The following is a 22,592-nucleotide window of genomic DNA, read 5'->3' on the forward strand; positions in this document are numbered from 1 at the left end:
CATGGGTGAGAAGAACTATGTGCTGTATTCCATCTGAGGTGCACTGGATGCTTTACCTACGTCCTTTGCAACTGTCAGGAAAATCTAACAAATAAAGAGAAGCATCTGACCTGGTGTAGTCGTCCTCCACAAGCATGTGCTTTGGAATGGGTGAGTATCTTCCTGGTGAGATAGGGGCCAGGGTTGCCTTGTACTCTAAAGTGCCATTGTTTCCAGAAGACAGTATATGATTTTCCATCGGTGGAGAATAAGCTGAGGGTAAGAATAAGCATTTCTAGTCAGACACTTTCATGTTTGATTACGTGTCACAACAGCACCATTTTTCAGTTAAGTACCAAGAACATGTTCATTGCTGTAAATAACATCAAACCAGACAGTCCTTGCCTGAGAGAGCTTAAAATGTAGCAAGAAAGAATGAACAACCGGACCTTTCCTGAAAGGTTAATAATAGCAGTAGCAGTAGTAGCAGTAGTAATAGTAATAGTAATAATAATAATAAAAAAATAATGCTAGCTCATTTGCAGGGATTGACTCTTTAGAGGGGATCTCAATAAGAAAGGATAGCTTGGAAGACAGGAAACATTTTCTTCAATTAGGACTGACTTGAAGAAGGAAATGTAAATGGGAGACAAAGAGATTAGAAGCACAATCTCCACTTTGGCTCCAATATACAGCAATAGGAGTAATATAAGAGTTCAATGCAGGATAAGAGCAATAAATTTATATATGGCAAGAATTATGATGGTGAAGATTTAAAGCTGTGATCTACTAAAGATGCCAAAATTCCCACTATAATTGAAATTTTAATAACAATATAGATTGCATTTAAATCACAGTAAATCTCTCTATTTAAAACAGAAAGTGGATACAAACCTCTTACATATTAATGATTAATTTTCATTAATAATGAAAACCATAGGACTATCATAGAATCATAGAATGGTTTGGGTTGGAAGGGACCTTAAAGATCATCTAGTTCCAACTCCCCTGCCATGAGCAGGGAAATCCTCCACTACACCAGGTTGCTCAAAGCCTCATCCAACCTGACCTTGAACACCTCCAGATATGGGACATCAACAACTTCTCTGGGCAATCTGTTCCAGTATCTCACAGTGAAGAATTTCTTCCTTAGATCTAATCGAAATCTCCCCTCTTTCAGTTTAAAGCCATTGCCCCTTGTCCTATCACTACATGCCCTTGTAAAAAGTCCCTCTCCAGCTTTCCTGTAGGCCCCCTTTAAGTACTGGAAAGCTGCAATAAGATCACCCCGGAGTCTTCTCTTCTCCAGGCTGAACAGCCTCAACTCTCTCAGCCTGTCTTCATAGCAGAGGTGCTCCAGCCCTCAGATCATCTTCGTGGCCCTCCTCTGGACTCGTTCCAGTAGCTCCATGTCCTTCTTGTGTTGCGGACTCCAGAGCTGAACGCAGTATTCCAGGTGGGGTCTCACGAGAGCAGAGTAGAGGGGCAGAATCACCTCCCTCGACCTGCTGGCCACGCTGCTTTTGATACAGCCCAGGATACGGTTGGCTTTCTGGGCTGCCAGCACACATTGCCAACTCATGTTGAGCTTCTCATCAACCAACACCCCCAAGTCCTTCTCCTCATGGCTGCTCTCAATCCATTCTCCGCCCAGCCTGTACTTGTGCATGGGATTGCCCCAACCCACGTGCAGGACCTTGCACTTGGCCTTGTTGAACTTCATGAGGTTCTCACAGGCCCACCTCTCAAGCCTGTCCAGTTCCCTCTGGATGGCATCCCTTCCCTCCAGCATGTCCACCACACCACATAGCTTGGTGTCGTCAGCAAACTTGCTGATGGTGCACTCGATCCCCTGTCCATGTTGCCAACAAAGATGTTAAACAACATGGGCCTCAACACTGACCCCTGAGGAACACCACTCGTCACTGGTCTCCACCTGGGCATTGAGCCGTTGACTGCAACTCTTTGAGTGTGACCGTCCAGCCAATTTCTTATCCATCGAGTGGTCCATCCATCAAATCCATGTCTCTCCAATTTAGAGATAAAGATGTCATGTGAAACAGTGTCAAATGCTTTGGACAAGTCCAGGTAGATGATGTCAGTTGCTGTATTAATTCTGTTCAGGGTCTGTGGATTTTGTTGTTTGCTCACTTTTTTGCTATTCTGAAGTTACTGGGGATATTTATGACTGGAGAGATGTAATAATAGCTGTATTCAAATCTCTAGTTAATGTAATTAGAAAAGGAAATGATAAATAGGGGAAAAAATGATATGTGCTTCTGCAATGAGCTATGACTAATTTTCTAATGAGAAGAAGGCAGCTAAACTTTCTAGTATTAGTTTCAGTCTTTCTTTTAGATGCTGAGATACAGAATGTTTCAAAGCAAAATATCTCTACAGGGAAAGGCCATTACCCGTTCTGAAATACTTGGAACGTGTAGATATAATGAAAGGTTCCCTGAGGATAAATGAATCTGTATGCACCAACAGCCTGGGATGGGCTACTGCAAATCTTTTCAACCTTTACTGTCCCTCTGGAATTATTTCTGTCTTCTTATGAGCTGCTGATCTATAATCTGACATAATAAACCACACTGTTTTAGAACTCCAAAATTATTATTTTGGAAAGTATTATAAAGCAGGAGATTGGATAGGGACATTTAGCATTTTTACTTCTTGGGCTTTGCTAAGATACAGACCCGACTGCTCCTGAACAACATGATTGCCATCTGTTTTAACATTTGCTAACCAAACAGGTATCCTCAGCACAGTTGCGAACACCACCTGACGTGCATGCTACAAAACCTTCCCTGCTATTTTTATGGAGCAGTCTGAGTGTTCATGTTGCACTGCACTCGATCCTACTGTCCGTGTCACCAACAAAGATGTTAAATAGCACCAGCCCCAGTACTGACTCCTGAGGAACACCACTCATCACTGGCCTCCACTTGGACGTTGACCACAACTCTTTTGAGTGTGACTATCCAGCCAATTCCTTGTCCACCGAGTGGTCCCTCCGTCAAATCCATGTCTCTCCAGTTTAGAGACAAGGATGTCGTGCAGGAAAGTGTTAAATGCTTTGCACAAGTCCAGGTAGACGATGTCAGTTGCTCTTCCCCTATCCATCAATGCTGTAATCTCATCATAGAAGGCCACCAAATTAGTCAGGCAGGATTTGCCCTTAGTGAAGCCATGTTGGCTGTCACCAATCATGTCCTTATTTTCTATGTGCCTTAGCATAGTCGTCAGGAGGATCTGCTCCATGATCTTGCTGGGCATGGAGGTGAGACTGACTGGCCTGTAGTTCCCTGCGTCTTCTTTTTTTCCCTTTTTAAAGATGGGGGCTATGTTTCTCCTTTTCCAGTCAATGAGAACTTCACCCGACTTCCAGGACTTCTCAAATATGATTGAGAGCGGCTTAGCAACTTCATCCGCCAGTTCCCTCAGGACCCGCGGATGCACCTCATCAGATCCCATGGACTTGTCCACCTTCAGGTTCTTTAGATGGTCTCGAACCTGATCTTCTCCTACAGTGGGCGGTTCTTCATTCTCCCAGTTCCTGCCTTTGCCTTCTGTGGCTTGGGCTGTGCAGCTGGAGCCCTTGCCAGTGAAGACTGAGGCAAAAAAGTCATTGAGTACCTCAGCCTTCTCCATATCCTGGGTAGCCAGGTCCCCCGTTTCCTTCCAGAGAGGGCCTATGTTTTCCCTAGATCTCTTTTTATCACTGACATAGCTATAGAAGTTTTTCTTGTTGCTCTTGATGTCCCTGGCCAGATTTAACTCCATCAGGGCTTTAGCTTTCTTAAACTGATCCCTGGTTGCTCGGACAATTTCTTTGTATTCTTCCCAGGGTACCTGTCCTTGCTTCCACAATAGGTCATCAATACTCAACATAACTACATGTAACTTGTGAGGATAACCTATACCCAAACTAAAACAAAGACTCAAGTCATTATGAAATGATGGCAGGAGATAAAGACTAGATTGGAGCACAGAACACTCAGATAAGGAGACAAAGGAGAAGTGAGTAAACCCTGAAGACATGCCTAGGTGTGACAGATGGGAAAGACAGAAGATCCTAATTGCTGTCATCTCCTTAAGGGTACAAAAAGCACATTAGCAAGGAGGTTGTCAACCTAAGAAGCTATACGTGTATGATAAGGACTCCACAGCCACCCACTCTTCTACTTGGTCATCTCAGGGAGTTCTGGTGATGCACCTAGATGCATGTCTTTCTACCTAAATGCTGGACATGAGTCTAGGTGATTTTGAGTGCATGGATATCACCTCCAGCCCCTACTGGACTCAGGGGGTATGTTAGTCACTAGGGATGAGGACAAGGCTGAGGTCCTTAATGCCTTCTTTGCCTCAGTCTTTAATAATAAGGTCAGCAGTTCCCAGGTGAGCTGGCCTTCGGTGTCTGAGTGCAGGGAGGGAGAGCAAATCGAAGCTCCTGTGATCCAAGAGGAACGGGTCAAGGATCTGCTCCTTCGGCTGGATGTCCACAAGTCTATGGGGCCTGATGGTATCCACCCGAGAGTCCTGAGAGAGCTGGCGGGTGTCATTGCCAAACCCCTGTCCATTATCTTTGGGCAGTCTTGGCTCACCGGGGAAGTTCCGCTGGACTGGAGGCTGGCGGATGTTACCCCCATTTACAAAAAAGGGCGGAAGGAGGATCCGGGGAACTACAGGCCTGTCAGTCTGACCTCGGTGACAGGCAAAGTCATGGAACAGGTTATCTTGAGTGCTATTAATGAGCACATACAGGTTAACCGGGTGACCAGGCCCAGTCAACATGGGTTTATGAAAGGCAGGTCTTGCCAATCAAACCTGGTCACCTTCTATGACAGGGTGACCCGCCTGGTTGACGAGGGAAGGGCTGTGGATGTAGTTTTCCTAGACCTCAGTAAAGCCTTTGATACAGTTTCTCATAGTGTTCTGGTGGAGAAACTGATAACTGCTGGCCTGGATAGGCACACCCTCCTTTGGGTTAAAAACTGGCTGGATGGCCGGGCCCAAAGAGTGGTGGTAAATGGGGCTAAATCCGGCTGGAGGCCGGTCACCAGTGGGGTTCCCCAGGGCTCAGTGCTGGGTCCAGTTCTGTTTAACATCTTTATCAATGACCTGGATGAGGGGATTGAATGTACCCTCAGTAAATTTGCGGACGACACCAAGCTGGGAGGCTGTGTCGATCTGCTCGAGGGTAGGGAGGCCCTTCAGAGGGATTTGAACAGACTGGATCGTTGGGCTGAGGCCAATGGCATGAGCTTTAATAAGGCCAAGTGCAGAGTCCTTCACTTGGGGTGTAAAAACCCCAAGCATCGCTATAGGCTCGGGGAAGAGTGGCTGGAGAGCTGCCTGGCGGAGAAGGACCTGGGGGTCTTGGTTGTCTACCGGCTTGATATGAGCCAGCAGTGTGCCCAGGTGGCCAAAAAGGCCAATGGGATACTGGCGTGTATCAAGAATAGTGTGACCAGCAGGAACAGGGAAGTGATCCTGCCCCTGTACTCGGCACTGGTGAGGCCACACCTGGAATATTGTGCCCAGTTTTGGGCCCCTCGCTTTAAGAGAGATATTGAGCTCCTGGAGCGAGTCCAAAGAAGGGCGACTAAACTGGTCAAGGGGCTGGAAAATAAAACTGATGAGGAGCGGCTGAGGGAGTTGGGGCTGTTTAGCCTGGAGAAGAGGAGGCTGAGGGGAGACCTGATTACAGCCTACAAATACTTGAGAAAAGATGGTGGGGATGTGGGGGAAGGGCTCTTTACATTGGTGATGGGTGATAGAACAAGAGGAAATGGGCATAAGCTTAGTCAGGGGAGATTCAGGTTGGATGTTAGGAAGAATTTCTTCTCTGAAAGGGTTGTCAGCCACTGGAATAGGCTGCCCAGGGAGGTGGTTGAGTCCCCATCCCCGAATGTGTTCAAGAATAGGGTGGATGATCTACTTGAGGATATGGTTTAATGGGGATTAGGGATGGTTGGACTCGATGATCTCTAAGGTCTTTTCCAACCTAGAAATCTATGAATCTATGAATCTATGATATGACAGCCTAAAATCAATTTGTTTTAAAATAAAATCATCTTCTTCTGACATCCTACACTGAACTTTACTATATTGTTTCAACAACTTTTCCTACAACAGAGTGTACACTGAATACAAGGACAAATAAGGCCTTGGTCCACAGTGAAAAAACAGCAGATGAACATACATAAAGTTAGCAGACAGACCGAGAATAAAGCAAAAGCGGAAGAATAACTTAGGAATTGGATATACACAGAAAATAGGTAAATCTGTGTAAGCAGAGTGGTGATTTTTACATTCCAAGGAAATATTTTATGCAAATATCATATATGTTTTTCTCAGGCTTTTTGCTAAGTTGATTTGCTGCTTGTTCTGATTTTTTAGTGAACAGAGGACTTCAGTCTACAAATCTAAGCATATTTCAAAACATATTTGCATATGTTTATCACTGTAATTGTCACAAGAGCTACAGTTTGGTCTGATCACCTGGACAATGGCTGATTGGAATTAGCATGGCAGTACATCAGCTACATTGTTACTTTTGCTGCAAAAATACTTTAGCAGAGTTAAATTACTTGAAACACTTCATGAGTGTAGCATGCTTAAGCGGCCATAAACATTTCATTAGTGTAGCCTTCCAAGCTGTTTCATAAACTTTAATGGGCCACTTTGGACAAGCTATGAAAAAAACACAATCATCTGCCAAACTGATATCTCCCACAAAATTAGTTGCAATTACTTACAGTGAGTAATATCTGGAGGGCCATAAGGATCGGTCATGTAAATGGTAGTGGGCTTTCCAACTTTCAGATACACTACATCTGATGTGTTCTTCAGTATCGCTACTGCCTCTTCATGGGTAACTTCTTCTAAACTGTAATTATTTACCTGAAAGGAGAAATCAGGCAGGTGAGTAGGGATGCAGAAATAGACACAAAAAATGATGCAGCCTTGCAGTTATCACAATGTTGGGAAAAATGTTGTAGATAAAGAGCACTGAAGATGACAGAATCAGTATTGCAATAAGGGAGAAAACAATTTTCTTAGCGTTTACATATTCAAAGACTGATGTAGCAGTATTGATAATATCACAGAACCATAATGGGTTGAGATGGCACTTGATCTTGTCAGTAGAAAAGTCCTTTGTGATATTCTGCTCCAAGTATCATCATTACCATAAAACTATATTTAATAATAACAACTTAACACATCTTTTACAGAAAATGCCTACATTATTTGACCTATGAAGATGAACCGTCCAAATTCACCTCTTAGCATGCATGGCTGGGACCTCAGAAATACTTAACGCTCCCAAATCTTTCCATCCCTGGTATGACATTGACCATTGAAATGATAGGAGGTACAGAATGGTATACAGAATAAGGGGCTGCCTATGAGGTGCAGGAAACGAAAACGGGCAGTTCTGGATGGGGGAAAAGAGATTTTCGTTGTGAAAGTTTGTCCATTTTCTGGGAGCATAGTAAAGAGACATTGAAAAAGTAAAATGTAGTACTAGTTTTGTGCTTCATCAGAAAAGAAAAATACTTCACAAGAGCAAAGATAAGAGGACAGGACTACAGATTAAATAGGGAAGGAAACAGTAGCAATAAACCATGCCTATTTATGCTTTACTCACAGAAAAAGAAAATCAAAATAAAAGTTTCAGAAGTCATTTATTGTAGAGGCATATAAAATTTATTCACATATAAACACACTATATCCACAGAATGTCAGTAATATGTTGTCCTCCTACAAACAGAATAGTGAATGGTCCTTGCCCAAAAAGCATACATCCTGAACAGAGGAATTACAGGACAGAGGAAAGAAGTAAAGAAGGATGTAGATACAGGTTTCAGACATGTTCTGTAAGCCAACAGAAATAGTAGAATCATAGAACATCTTGAGATGGAAGGGACTCATAAGGATCATCAAGTCCAACTCCCTGCTTCTTGCAGGACTACCTAAAACTAAACTATATGACCAAAAGCATCGTCCAGATGCTCCTTGAACTCTGACAGGCTTGGTGCCATGGCCACTTCCTTGGGGAGCCTGTTCCAGTGACCTACATTTCAAGGTGAATGTTGAATATGAAACATTTTATTGTGATTTAAAGTGCCATCCTCCAACCTCTACAGTTATCGCAAGGATTCTTTGTAAGGCTTACACAAAATGGAAGAAGTAGCTCCTCAACTACAGTTTAACATAGTACGACTCTAAATTATAGAAAAAAAATACATACTTTCTAGGGAATTTTGTATCAGTAGATTGCCAGAGACCTGGCTGTGACAATAAGCCACTGCTAAAGGGTTTGGTGACTGAAAAGATATCCAGCTATTATGAATCACAAGAGGACTCTTCATATCCAGACGATTTCATCAACACCAAGAAAGAATGATTGCTATTGGACAGTATTGCTAAATTTAAGGGTTTAAACTCTATTTAAACTTTGTCCCTTGTATAATTCTCAGACTTGTTTCTAAGGTTAATTGAAAGACGCAATGACAGGCACATAATGTCGATTTGACATGAAGAGTAACGATACATCTTAACACTCAGAAGAGAGCTGTTGACACTGTATGCTCTGTTTTGACAGGTGTTCTATTTAAATAAAAATCTGATCCCTGCCTTCTATAATTTTCTCTGGTTTTCTTTGTTATGAACAGCAGTAACATACATATGCACTTTTAATAAATAAATGTCTTTCAAACAACTAGGCTGATAGCAAGAAGTGACTGGTATTAAGCCTTTCTTTTTTATGTATTTCAAAACTGTCAAATATTGAAGCTTCACACTCTTGGAAATATGACCACTCAGTTATCCTTTACGTTCTCTCCTTCCCAGGTGGTCTATACATTGCATCTATCTTGTTGTGTTTCATCCTAACTGCAAGCTTTTTGAAGAAAATCGCACATAATAACTTCTCACTATACTGCTTCTGTAAATAAATGTTCTTAGTCTAAAAAAGACATAAAATGTCATATCATAGCACCGTCTGGATTTTGACTTTTGGTCTTTTTAGGAATGTATAAAAACAATTAAGACACCGATTGACTTGTTGCAATTTTTTTCCAAAGTTTTTTTCCTGGAAATCTAGCTGGTAAAAATCATGGTTAGAATTGTTGTACTTCCATCACAACACACCTGGATATCGCAGCTGTGCAGTTGGAGGATAAATGGTCATTTTAGAAACAGAAAATATAGTGTGATATACACAAAACTTTTATTTGCTCTGACACGTTCTACTTCTTATCTCTCTGACAGTAACTTTACAGGACAGGTATCCTTCCAACGCTGTGTACAAGTTGCACAAATCATGAAGTAGGCATAAGAATTAAAGAGTAAGTGATTCTAAACTAAGAATTAATGTCTGTGTGGTTATGTACTATGTTTATCTTTATACACTTTAAGATCCTAGAGATGATTGCAAAGTTTAAGTATGATGATTTTTATTTTTCTCATTTCTAGTATATATAAGCTTAAGTCTGCAGAATATTGTGGAAAGCAAATATGTAGAGCTGGAACTTGGGAGAACTTGAAAGAGGGTAATGCATGAGTGAAATCAAGATACAAAGGAAAACTTCAGAGAAAAGACACTGGAAGAAAATTTGAGGAGGAAAAAAGACTCTCCAAAGTAAAAAGAGTTCTGCTATAAAAAGTATTCCAGCAACATATACCAAGATTACCATTCGAACTCATCCCAAATATATAGAAAATTAGAGGCTTCTTGTCTCTAGAGAGAACACTCCTCAAAAGGAAATTTGCTACTAATTATTTTTGTCCTAGACTGCTCAGTTCTCAGTAAACAAAGAAATAAAGACAGACTCAATATACATCAAGAGCAAATAAATAAATAATAAACAAATAAACAAACACGTCGATTCATTCATTAAGACAAAGATTCTCAGTGGTTCCATAAGGTCTCTTTAAACAGGAGCTCTTTGAGAGGCAATAAAACCACCTTCCTTAGTCATTGCCAAAATCAAGTTAGAATTACAGTATACAAAATGTACTATGGATTTCCCAGTTTCCTTCAGACGATTATCCTTGCTTTGGACCTACAATTCCCATTAATACTGCTATGTGTATGTATGAATATCTTCTCTACTTTTTGATCATACAACAATGATTACAAATAAAGACATCTGCAGGTATTCTAATGTACAAAAATGAAAACCTGAATACATTGAAAAATTATATTGTTCAGCTCCCTAGGTATTATTGCAAGATGACTGTAGTATGCAATTTTTTTCATAAGGAAATATCTGAATATCATTCTTTAAAACATGCCAAAGAAGGTGATTATTAGGAAATACAATGCTGTAGTTGTTTTTTTATGGTAAGATTTACAGAGACGGGAGAATCTTTCAGAATCTCCAAGAGAACCTACTTCTTGAGCTTTTTTTGTTTCCACAAAAGATGCCAATTTTAACAATTTCAAGTACTAAATTCGTTCTTTCAGTGGCTGTGGCACAGTCGATGCATGATACCAAAGCTTCACTTCCTGCTGTCAAAACGACCTTAGCAGAGCATGTGCTTTAAAAAAAGAGAGTTAAGCTAGAGGAAAATAAGATAAAGAGTGGGAGATGCACACAAAATAAGAACTCAAAGTGTATGTAGCATACAACCCTCTGAGATTCTGAAACTTTTATGCAGAAGGACTAACATCAGAGCTGTGTGGGTAGAACAGGTTCTGCATGCCAACTTTCTTGCTCTAAGAAGCCAACTTAAGTAGCAATGAATTAAGGGGGGAAAAAATTCCTAAGGCAAATGCTAAAAAAAGAAATTTATCTGAGTGGTCAGTTTAGCTACAAGAGTCAAATGCTTGGGCCACAAAATGCTGTGACAGGAGCCAAAGCAGAGGAGTCAGAAGGAAAATGAGTATGGAGCAAGCGAGGCTTTTCTAATGGGAAAAGTTCCATATACAGAAAATTCAGAAATGCAAACAGCATCTGAAATAAAAAAAGAAATTAAGAAAGTTATTTCTTTAAATAGAAAGTATGTGATACAAGGACATACTGATAATACAGGAAAAGAATAAAAGGAAGAAATAATATAGCAATAGAGAAGGAAATTAAAGATACAAGTCCAATCAAAGAAGCTATTAGAGTGATGGAGGAAATCAGTAAGAGATGTTGCTAAAGAGATATAAAAAGACCGGCATGTTTTTTTTTCCTAAATAGCATAATCAAGGCAATGAAGTGTAAACCTAAGCAAGAATTATCTTATTTGGAAGTTTTCCTAGATTCATATTGAAAAACAAAGGCACTGAGAAGTAGCTAGAGTGAAAATCTTAAGAGTCCCCAAATGACTGTACAAGGGCTCTAAAGAATAACTTCATTCACAACAGCAGAAACTGATAACAGAATAAAAGCTCTGGTGGAATAAATGTATTATTTAATTTTCTTTTTTTTTAAAGGGAATTTTTTGCCTTCCTCCATTGATTTAGGGTAAGGGAGATTTGATTCACTCAATGAATGAGACAAAGAGGTGATCTTTACCTTGCCAGTGGTAATGTTTGCTTTTGTGTAATATTCTACTTTTCATTCAGAAAGTGGATTTTCCTGAGTGAATCCTGAGTGAACATTTGTCAGGAAACACCTGTGAAGTGTCAGCTGTAAATCTAGAACTGCTGATGGATTTTTAAGAATTAATCATGACTTAAAAGGCTGAGAAAAGTAAAAAGTTTTTCAGAGCTGAAGATCAATCATTTGTCCTAAAGATGTAAATCTGTTCGGATTAACTATTTATAATTCCCTGGACTCCTGAGTTAGTTGTACAAGTGCTGCACTCTGAATAGAATGAAACTTGCCATCTTCAGGTGACAGAGTCTGTTAATCCCTCTGAAATTAGCTTGTTTAGATTATTAATAGTTAAGGGTTAAGTGTCCTAAACCAGATCTGCTCTTTGCAGAGAAATGCAAGAGTTTGTGCTTCACAGACAAAAACTGAGCGGTGGGCTTCAGGCTTCAAGCAGTGTAGTGCATACACAGTGCAAGTGGCGCTGTACAGGACAATCATTTTTCAATCCCAGTTTATGCTGATTTTGTTAAAAAAATATTTTTAGGGCTAATGAAGTGTTATGAAAATGATACAACTGTGAAGGAACAACTAGATTAGAGCACTAGAAGGAATAAATTGGGAAGCTTATTGCTAGGGTACCATCCAAAGACTGATCCGAGCAAATCTACGTTTGAATGGGAGATAAAGCATTACAAGGCCAGAGTCAATGACAGTCGACTCTGGCTCAGAGCCCAGTGCTGCCTCAGAAGGGATGCAGCCACCGAACCCTCTGAGTTAAGCGAGTACTGGTTCAGTCTCCACCTCAGAGTACTGCATTTTTTTAGTGTGTTCCCTTTGTGCTAGTCAGGCAGTACAACCTACAGATCAGGTACTACCTGTTCACACTGTTTTCCTCCTTGACATCTAACTGGGTAATGCCTGTACTCCCATCAACTGGCATAGCAGCATCATGTTGCATCTGTGGATGTGCCTACCTGAGTGAAGAATGTGTGCACCAGAAGCTATTCACAGCTACAGAGGGTCTGGATGATATGACGTCCATGCTATACGTCTTGTAAGAGGATGAGTTTGCATTCCATCTAGTCTGCTGACTAGAATGCCTGTTCACAGCTGCAATGCAATGCTAATTAGAAACACTCCTGGACCACATTTTCTGTTGCAGTTTCATTAAAAAAAAATACCATTTGCTTTCTAAAACACCATTCCACAAGACAGCCAAAATCACTTTAAAAGAACACTTCTGATCAGAACCAAATGGTAACCTAGATGCATCTTACATGATATGCACTGATTACATCAACACAAACATGATCCCACATCCATGTACAATCTGAAAGAAACAGATACTGGTAGAGGATCCTGTAAGGAGCATATCAACAACTGTGCAATCACAATCCCATTGCAGCTCTGTGAAACCACCAAACAATGACATGCTTTTTTCAGCAAAGAATTGGGTAGGACACAAGACCAAATTTCTGAAAAGGAAAGTGACTTCTGTTTGTTCCTTCTGTTTTCAACAAGAAAACAGAATCAAATTCAATCTCTTGGTATATGAGCAACATCTCTTTTCCTATAAGCATAAATCATAGAATCATAGAATTGTAGAATCATAGAATCATAGAATGGTTAGGGTTGGAAGGGACCTTAAAGATCATCTAGTTCCAACCCCCCTGCCATGGGCAGAGAAATCCTCCAATACACCAGGTTGCCCAAAGCCTCATCCAAATAAATAACCCTATAAGAATCTGATCTCTCTGACTACATGGGCCAAGAAACAACAGGCTAATGGATATGGCCCGAAAATGCAAGGGTATTTTGATACAGGAGAAAAATTTTTTAAAAGCTAATATTTTTAAGAGACAAATTTTCTTTCAAAGTCCGATGTTTTTAGAGTTTTCCCTGAATAATACCTTGATTCTAGCTATAAGTGTTGTTTTGTACTAGTGAAACCACACAGGTTTATACTGATTTGTCATTTAGTTGAGGATGCCCCATCCCTGGAAGTGTTCAAGGCCAGGTTAGATGAGGCTTTGGGCAACCTGGTGTAGTGGAGGATTTCCCTGCCCATGGCAGGGAGGTTGGAACTAGATGATCTTTAAGGTCCCTTCCAACCCAAAGCATTCTATGATTCTATGATTTAACCATTTTGTAGATAAACTCTTCCAAAGTGAGGTGATGGTATCAGATAGAAGAAAGTAATTATTATCTGAGAGGTAATAACTCTTAAACCATTTTTCAGTATCAATGAACTGGAAGAGGTGAGGAGTGCACTCTCTTCAAGTTTGCACATGACACTTCACTGTGGAGATGAGTCCATTCACTCAAGGTCAGGGCTGCCATCTGGAAAGGCTGGAGGAAGGGGTCAACAGGAACTTTATGATGTTCAACAGGGAGAAACAGCAAGTCCTACCCCTGGCACAGACTAACCCTCTTCAACAGCACAAGCTGGGCACTTACAGCCTGGCAGCAGCTCCCTGGAAAAATCCTTGGGGCTGAGCCAGTTGTGTGTCCTAGCAGCAAAGAGGTCAACAGCATCCTGGGCTGTATGAACTGGAGCAGAGATAGGAGATCAGGGAAGGATTATTCCCAAACAGTTGGCTCTCATTAGACTACAGCTAGATACTGTGTTCAGTTTTGGTCCCCCACTATAGGAAAGATAACAAAGTGGAGCAAGTTCAAGTTGGAGAACTTGTCCAATGAGGAGAAGCTGGGGGAGCTGAGCTTCTTCAGTCTGGAGAAGGAACACCTCTGGGAAAAACTAACAGCATTCCCTGGGTGCTTACAGGAAGGTCATCAAGACAGAGCTAAGACACTTTTTAAGTGGCATTTGGTAACAGGATGAGAGACAACTGGCATATGTTTAAACAAGAGAGTGTCAAACAGGTTACAATGAAAAGTATTTTCCTCATGAGAACAGACGACCAGTGGAACAGGTACCTCAGAGAGGCTGTGCAAGCTCCATCCTTGGAGGTTTTTGGGATTCAATTGGAAAAATTCCTGAGCAACCTCATCTAACCCTATAGATGACCCTGAATTACTATGTTAGCCTAGGACGCTCTGTATGTGACTTCCCTTTGCTCCCTTCCAACACAAAGAGAAGTAACCCAGCTGAGACACCCAGCACATTCACATTCTCACCGCAGGCATTACCACCAGAATACACTAAAGGAGTATTTTTCTCCTAGCTCTAAGTCTTCAGAGCAGGACTCTGGTCTGTTCTGTTTACATATACCTAGAAAAAACACTAAATTAATTTCTAAAATTGAGGACTCTTATGTTTCCCCCAGTAATTTTCCTAATGGGCACCTCAGGATTATCCTACAATGGAGCATTTTCCTGTGGAAGTGCTCAGGATAACAAGCCTGAAGTGCAGGCTCAGTGCCACAGTAACATAACTACACAGACATGACCTTACATAGATTTCACAATAATCACAAAGCTCAGTATTTATATAATAAATCTTCTGAATGTTTAACATAATATTGGCAATCTGCATTTAATAACAGTAGGGTCAGCAAACTTCAAAATGCTCGTACAGCACTTAATTGTATTACATTTCAATATTAGTTCTGATTTGCTAGCATCTTTTATTACATCTTAAATTTTAATGCCTTTGACTTGCATGTTCTTTGGGATCTGAAAGCATTTCACATAAACTTATCAGAACACAGATAAAAAACTGAAACAAGACCACCAGCAGCTGATGAGAATTCCAGAAGGATGACAAAGTCTAGTAAATTTTATAAAGAAATGATGGAAAAAAAAATAAGATCCAGAAAGGATGCACTACTGAGAAGAAAAAAAAAAAGAAAAAAAAGGAAGTGTTCAAATATATAATCAATAAGGAATCAGTGAAGCAGAAGTAGGGCTGTATAAATGACAAGAGTAATATTGTGTTGATAGACTGCCAAAATAAAGTAATGAATTCTTTCACTCATTTTTCACAAAAGCACATGAAGTAAATGCCATCAACTGACAGATACTTCACAAAGTAGAAGAGAAAAAGTATTGAAGGTACACAAGTTATAAAGAAATCAAGATGTCCTGTTGAACCAGAAAACATGGCTGTGATCTGCACGAATTTTAGAAATGGATCTTGATCTTATAAACCTATCTCCACTTTAATGGTTAAGGTATACAAAGAGCAAGTTGACTGGGATTTTCTTATGCAACAGTGAAAAGCTTGGCCTGGAAGTACCTGACTAGTGGAGAGCAATATCATGACTGATTTTTTTTTCCTCATTTTACATGCAGTGATAAAAGGAGATGACATTAAGTAAAGAACTGCTCCAGACTGAAAGGAAAGCAGTATAAAGATGTGACATCAAACACACTGAGAACGACCTTTGCTCATTTTCAGAAGTCAGATTCAAGGGTATAAACCTGTCACAATGAAGAAACATCTATATCTGACTGCAGTGAATCACAGGCTCAAGATTGAGAAGAGATGCTTAATAGGGAAATCTTACAAAAATCTGGAAAGAATGAACTTATACATAATGGTGCATAAAATAATTATTTTTCTATTAAAATTCATCCTGATTAAATTACACTGGAGATAGTGAATGCAGGGGTTTTGCATCTGTGGAGTTTTTTTTTTTCTCTGCATTACTTATTACCTCAAGTGATTTGAAAGAAATTAAGAGTAAGGTAACAAAAATTTACAGATGACATAAAAAATGCGAGGAATTCTCATCATGAAAAAAACCAACAGCTGAACCCAAGTAGATTTTCTACAAGGTGCAAAACAACGAAATAAGCTGCAAATTTGGCAAATACAAATATACATTTCTATAGAAAAATGAGCCAAAATTTCATTATACAACAGTGACTTGAATTTTTCTGTGCTGAGAACCTGCAAAGAAGAAATGTCAAAGAAATTGTAAGCTCTAGTTTCATTTTGCTTTGATTTTGATAACATCATTTGATCCTTAAGCTGTTTTATCTATCCACTTGGGTTAATTAAAAAAAGTCAAACAGTCACCAAGGCAGCAACCAAGTGCCTTTCCAATTCTGTTTAATGCCCTGCAAAAAATGGAACGATCATCTTCACATGTGGCTGGAACACAGTGACCATTGCCAAATAAAGAAAACTTCAATTAGACACAGTTTTGCAGGCAGCAAAAAAAGGTCATGGCAATTTTTTACTGCTTCAATATCACGGCACAAAACAGAGCTACTGCAGTACACTTTTTTCATGGCTCTTATTCAAAAAATCTTTCTCTACCTACTGACATGAATACAACTTGACATTAATTTCTGCTGATTCACCAGGGTCAGGATTTCCCCCTTAACAAAGAATTAAACAAACTCTGTGAGTGGGAAAGAATTATCTACAGGGAACAATGTATTAGCACTGCAGATATCAGGAAGAATTTCCTGACATGAGATCCATCAGAAGAATAAATACACTTCCTAAAGAAAAAAGATGGAAAAGATACTTTTTTGGAACATCTGTATGGAACATATACATAAAGCATTCCTATATGTACTGAAATGCAGGTAATAGTCCACTGACAGTGACGACACATGAAAGTTTTCACATCTTTAAATTTTCTTAAAATGATCAGTAAAATCAGTACTGCCGTAACGAACATTTTGTCTAAAACCTTCCTTTAAAGTTTTGTGGCACATTGCATAAGACATTTATTCTCTACTCTCTAATATCCTACTCTAAGTAATGAATACTCTCTTACACCTTCTCTTTGTAAAATGCTGGTTTTCTAGTGTGATGCCTTTTTAACTGCAGTCTCAGAAACAGATATAAACAATGGGGAAAACGAAGATGACAGAAATATAATTGTTACAGAAGTTGTAATGATTACCTCCAGTAAAATGTAAGGTGAATGAAAGCCTCTACATGAAAAAACTTTCAGCCAAATAAAATGTGATTTAAATCTGTCATACTTACCATAAGAAGTCTATCTCCGACCTGCAACCTCCCATCTTTTTGTGCAGCTCCTCCATCAATGATCTTGGTGACATAAATGCTGTTGTCCCCAGGGATGTGTTGGTTTCCAACTCCTCCGGCAATACTGAATCCCAGACCTGGAGAAGATATGGAAAACAAAACATTAGCAATACAATATCTAACATCAAAGAGGAATGGAAGAGTAGCACGTATTTAAACTACTCTACAATTACAGTACTTTTTACAGAAATACAAATAATAATACAAGAGATATTTTTGGGGTCAATACACTTTCACTTTTCCTGGAAGGTCAGCAACAGAAATAAATTAAAGAAATCCTTTCTCATGTACCATTATAAGACGGTAGAGGCAAAAAGAATTGAACCCATGGCTTGTCCTAGCCAGGGGCCAGTGTAACCTACATCAAGAAGTTACGGTACAACTTGCCATGACTAGCAATAAAACTCTGAAGCTTGGAGTTTATTTCGTTAAATATTGGTATAAAATACATCACAGTCTATCAGACAAAATTAATAGCATTCTTATTGTTCACACAATTTGAAAAATACTTAGAGAGGTTTACTGCAGATCTTGCAAGTTTCTGTATTACCACAGCGAAGGGGCTGTGAAAGTGAAAGATACACGGTGTAGATATTTGGATTTAAATCTGCTTTGCATATTTTTCTAGGACACGCACATCTTTGGCTATGGATTCATAAAATAAGAAAGCAATAGTCCTCTGTACATATATAGCTTCTGTTCAGTGATCTGAGAAATTCCTAGATAAACATTCAACGAGCCAAACTTTGGAGCAATGTCAATAATACATGCCAATATGATTTAGGAAAAGGAAGGGAAAATAAATAGATGTTGAAGGAAGAAAAAAAAAAGACAGTTTTACCTGTTTCCTACTTTTCCTATCCTCTGACACATTGCATAAATAGACAAATCATTGCTTTCATTTATAATAACATTTTTATCTCTCAATCAGAGAAAAGACAGAAACTACTATGCTTTATTTCCATAAAAATCTACTTCATACAGCTAATTTTTCATAGATCATATGGCTAATGGGAACTTCCAGCTGAACAAATAAGCTTTTATCGACAATAACCTGCTTAGATTGTTGCTTCAACCGGGCATTACTCTTTTAGCTTTACAGAAAAAATAGTTATAGGTATTTAGAGAATAATCACTAGTTTTATCTATGAAATCTGTGCTGTTCAGTTGTTCTTAAAACAAATACATCAGTAACAGCTTCAGACTGAGTGGTAAAAGGCAATAGTAAAAAATGATTTGCCTGGAATTCGGCATTTTATTGCAAACTCACCACTCTGACTGCTTGTGCAATAAAACTTAAGGGAGGGTATATTTAATACGTACAAGCTTTTTTAGCAGCTGTATGAGTACAGAGGTGAGTTTTTTTTAAGTGAATTAAATTTTTTTGATTCTTTTTTCTCACATTATTTCCATTTGATCATTATTTTATTGAAAAAGATGTGAGGTCAGATAACAGAATGGACTACTTAATGGATAGTGCCAAAACAATAAATTACAAAAATAAATCTCTGAACTAATCTTAAACTGAAAAACTACTTAATTAATTAAGCTCACTTTAACAATACGTATGAAGTTAATTCTGAAATATAGGATTATTAAAATAAAGTTTTCTTTAATTTCCAGATAAAACTAGTGAACATTGTTACTATTTATGTGCTACTGCCAGGAAAAATCCAAGGATAAAAAGATTATGGTTTCTTCAGCATGGAAAAATTTGCTTATCACCCTAGGACTGCTAACAAAGAAGTAAAAAGATATTCTAAGAAAACATCAAGAATGGAAATTTTTCTTAAAACATTATTTGTGGACAAGGAAGAATGATTGAATAATGTTCCTTGGTGACATAATTATAATCTGTTTGACCCAAAACCCATCTGCATACGCTTCTACCAGTAAAGTGAAGATCTGAGAGTATTCCAGAATGATGATGAGAGCAAATGGGTGGGCTAGACGGCAGCTGGAGAGCTTTCTTCAGCTCCATCGTTCACCTAGGGCAGGACCTCGGGAAGATTAGGTTATGATATGCTTCGATCCTCTTCTCTGCCCTTTATTAACTCTGCACGCTTGCAAAGGGCACGGCAATTTCTGGCTACACAGCTGTTCTGGTCTTTGCACAATGAGGTTCCCAAGGCAGCCTGGCCCTGCTGCAATATAAGCAAAGATAATCCCTTCCACTTCCTGCAGTGCTGAGCGGGGTGCTGGCTTCTCCTGATTGCATGGTTGCATCACAACTAATGTAAGAAACTGCAAAAGAAAGTAGCACTGAAACATGCTGTTCCTATTGCAAAAGTGAAGTTTACAATGATGAAAGGAGTAACTTTTTCTACTCCTCTATTACACATAAAACGTAGCGGCGTTACAATGCATGGAGCCACCTTGTGTTTGTAAGCAGGGTCTGGTCTGCCTTTGGATGCAGAAAAACCAGCACTGGGCATAAAAAGGTGTAAAAGAGTAGAACAAGACAGGCAGCAATATTACCGGGAGAAAAGGGAAATGGGTAGGAGAGACAACTGAGGAAGAGAGAGATTTTCCATAGCTTTCCTATCAATAATGATTTAGTTCCATTGCCTAATCATACTGGCTTTCTTTAAAACATTTCTTCTTGGGAAGGATGGGGAATGGAACCATGGCCTATTTAATTTTACTTAAATGACTTTTGCTAATTGCTAGGGCACTAGGAAAGTATACTACAACAAAACTTCTGGGTAGGATTCATATGGTTAAATGACATCAGACAACTATGCTAATCATTTATTCTTCCTTTATAATCAATTAAAATTCATTAAGGGCTTTTAAAGTATGATTCATTTCATCTCAAAGAGACATCTGAAAGAGATGAGATGAATCACACTCTTGGCTTCTGCAAGGCTGGGGGCTGGATGTGGGAAGAGATGCGTGGGATTAGTGCTGTAAAAGTTCACAACCTGAGTTAGAGTCTCACCTCCCTTTAGACTGAAGGTTTCTGTTTGTTTCAAGACCTGAGAAAGGTTTGTGCATCCATGATGTAGATCCCTCATGCCAGTAGCTACATCAGATTAGTTTCATATCAGATTCTTACTCTATTTTAAAACCAGAGAATCATTCAAACATTTGTGAACACAGGAAGCAAGATCTGTTTTCTAAACTTGGTCCTTTTCGTTGCTCCATCGAGTTAAATAAAAGCCAAATAAATAAAACAGTATGTTTAATTGTAGAACCTTTTTCTTACTGACTCCGGTGGTTAGGAAGGCTTTGCCATCAGAAATTCAGAGTTCAGGAGTTGCTTTGAGGAACACCCTCCATCTCACTTCCTATTTCACTCGTACAACCTGCTTCACAGCAACACCTCAGCTTGAACAATTTCCTCACAACAGGAATTAGATGGAGGGTGGATTTAGAATGGATATAAGGAAGAAATTTTTGTGATGAGGGTGGTGAGACACTGGAACATGTTGAGAAGTTGTGGATGCCCCATTGCTGGCAGTGTTTAAGGCCAGGTTGAACTGAGCAAGCTGGTCTAGTGGAAGATGTCCCTGCCCGTGGCAGGGGAGTTGGGCTAGATGGCCTTTAAAGGTCCCTTCCAACCGAAACAATTGTATGATTCTATGGTTCTATGAAGAAGAGAAGATGACTCCAAGAGGAAAAAAGAACGAGAACTGGATTTAATACTAGTATACATCCCAGTCACACTCGGCTTCGATCAAAACTGCTGAAGAGAACACGTACATATGAGATTGGGTCAATGTGTAAACTAGGGAAGATTAATCAAACTCCTTTGCCTTCCATTTCCGCTGGACAGGTGTTTATAAAATTCAGCTGCCTTTGGGTTTCACAAATGCAAGAGCTGATCCTGTGGACAATAACGTGTAATAGTTGAATAAGACAGGAGACATTACTGTTATCAAAAAGAGGAAAGGAAGAGGGGAAAGAGCTATTCCATCGAAACTGGAAAATGCAGAAAAAGTGCTGATATTAACAATAGTCTAAGATATTTATTGATATCTTTTCCCAGGATCATCAGCAAACAAAACATTAAAATATTTGAAAAGGTAATGAAGTCACACAAAAAAAAAAAAGTTGCAGCAAAAACAACTCAAAAGCCTCACAAATCTCAATCATAGTTATTTCAGAAAAAGGTAACCAGTAACTATTTACATCTACTTTGCATTATTTTCTGCATCAGATACCTTTTTAAAATGCATCACTATATTAGTAAAAACATATGTTCTAACTACTTTTCTGGTAAAAAGTAGGCATAGAGACACCTCCATGATCAGTCCAGCAACAGGTGCCTCTGTGCTATTAATAAAATCACTGTTTAAGACACACTGATGGGGATGAATCACAGGCATACCACTTTCCGGTAACCAAAGAAGGAGTTTAAAAGATCAACTGCAGCTAGTTAATGTCAGCTTTCTAGTAAGTGAAGTTAAACAAAACTCTCACTCATAACCCAAATGGGATGCTGCCTTTTGCTACTATCCTACACAGAAAAAAAACCCAAAAAACAAAAAACAGGTTTATTATAAACCAACAATCAGAATGAGGATTTTAGAGGGTAAATTCAACATGAGTTTCACAGTCCCAGTTGGGAACCTCCAAATAATGGGGCAGCCAAATTTAAGTTAAAACCTTAAAATGTAATTAAGAAGTGTGTGATTTGTGGGTAGTTAACCAAAACAGTGTGCTCTAGAGATGTAAAATGCATAATTCCTAATTGCTGGATTCCTAGCTTTACCACAGCGTCCCTTACCACCAACAAAGTGACCGGTTGAACAGAGTAAACTGGTGAAGCCACAAAATGCACAGGACATGTCATAGAAATACTAGAGTAGAAACAAATGAAATATGAATGAAAATGAGCATGTAAGCACCAGAAGAAAGAATAAAGGTTGGGGAAATTATGTGTATTGATGATACAGAACACTCCTAGCGATAAAACTAAAACTGAGTCAATTCTGTCAAGCTTGGACAGAATGTCTGGACTCTGTTGAGACCACAACGCAGGTATCTTGTCAGCAGAAGACTCTGTACTGTAACAGCAGGGTGTTGTCAGCAAGGTTACAGTATGTGATGCATGCCATTCTCTTGCTTATAAGCCCAACAAGAAAGCAGATGACAGC

The 22,592-nt window shown here is 39.3% G+C and overlaps 1 protein-coding gene across 10 annotated transcripts in view; it reads right to left on the reverse strand.

Moving 5' to 3' along the window:
• Positions 1-22,592, reverse strand: part of DLG2 (discs large MAGUK scaffold protein 2) — a 1,082,159-nt gene that overhangs the window by 300,811 nt on the left and 758,756 nt on the right. For all 10 annotated transcript variants that reach the window (XM_086614508.1, XM_086614488.1, XM_086614523.1 and 7 more), the window contains 3 exons: positions 17,431-17,567; positions 6,744-6,888; positions 111-252 (listed from right to left, as the gene is read on the reverse strand). In XM_086614508.1, the coding sequence (XP_086470634.1) occupies positions 111-252; positions 6,744-6,888; positions 17,431-17,567 (424 nt within the window). The remainder of the gene's footprint in view (positions 1-110; positions 253-6,743; positions 6,889-17,430; positions 17,568-22,592) is intronic.

Source organism: Tauraco erythrolophus, chromosome 1, assembly GCF_009769465.1.
Source record: "Tauraco erythrolophus isolate bTauEry1 chromosome 1, bTauEry1.pri, whole genome shotgun sequence".
NCBI lineage: Eukaryota > Metazoa > Chordata > Aves > Musophagiformes > Musophagidae > Tauraco > Tauraco erythrolophus.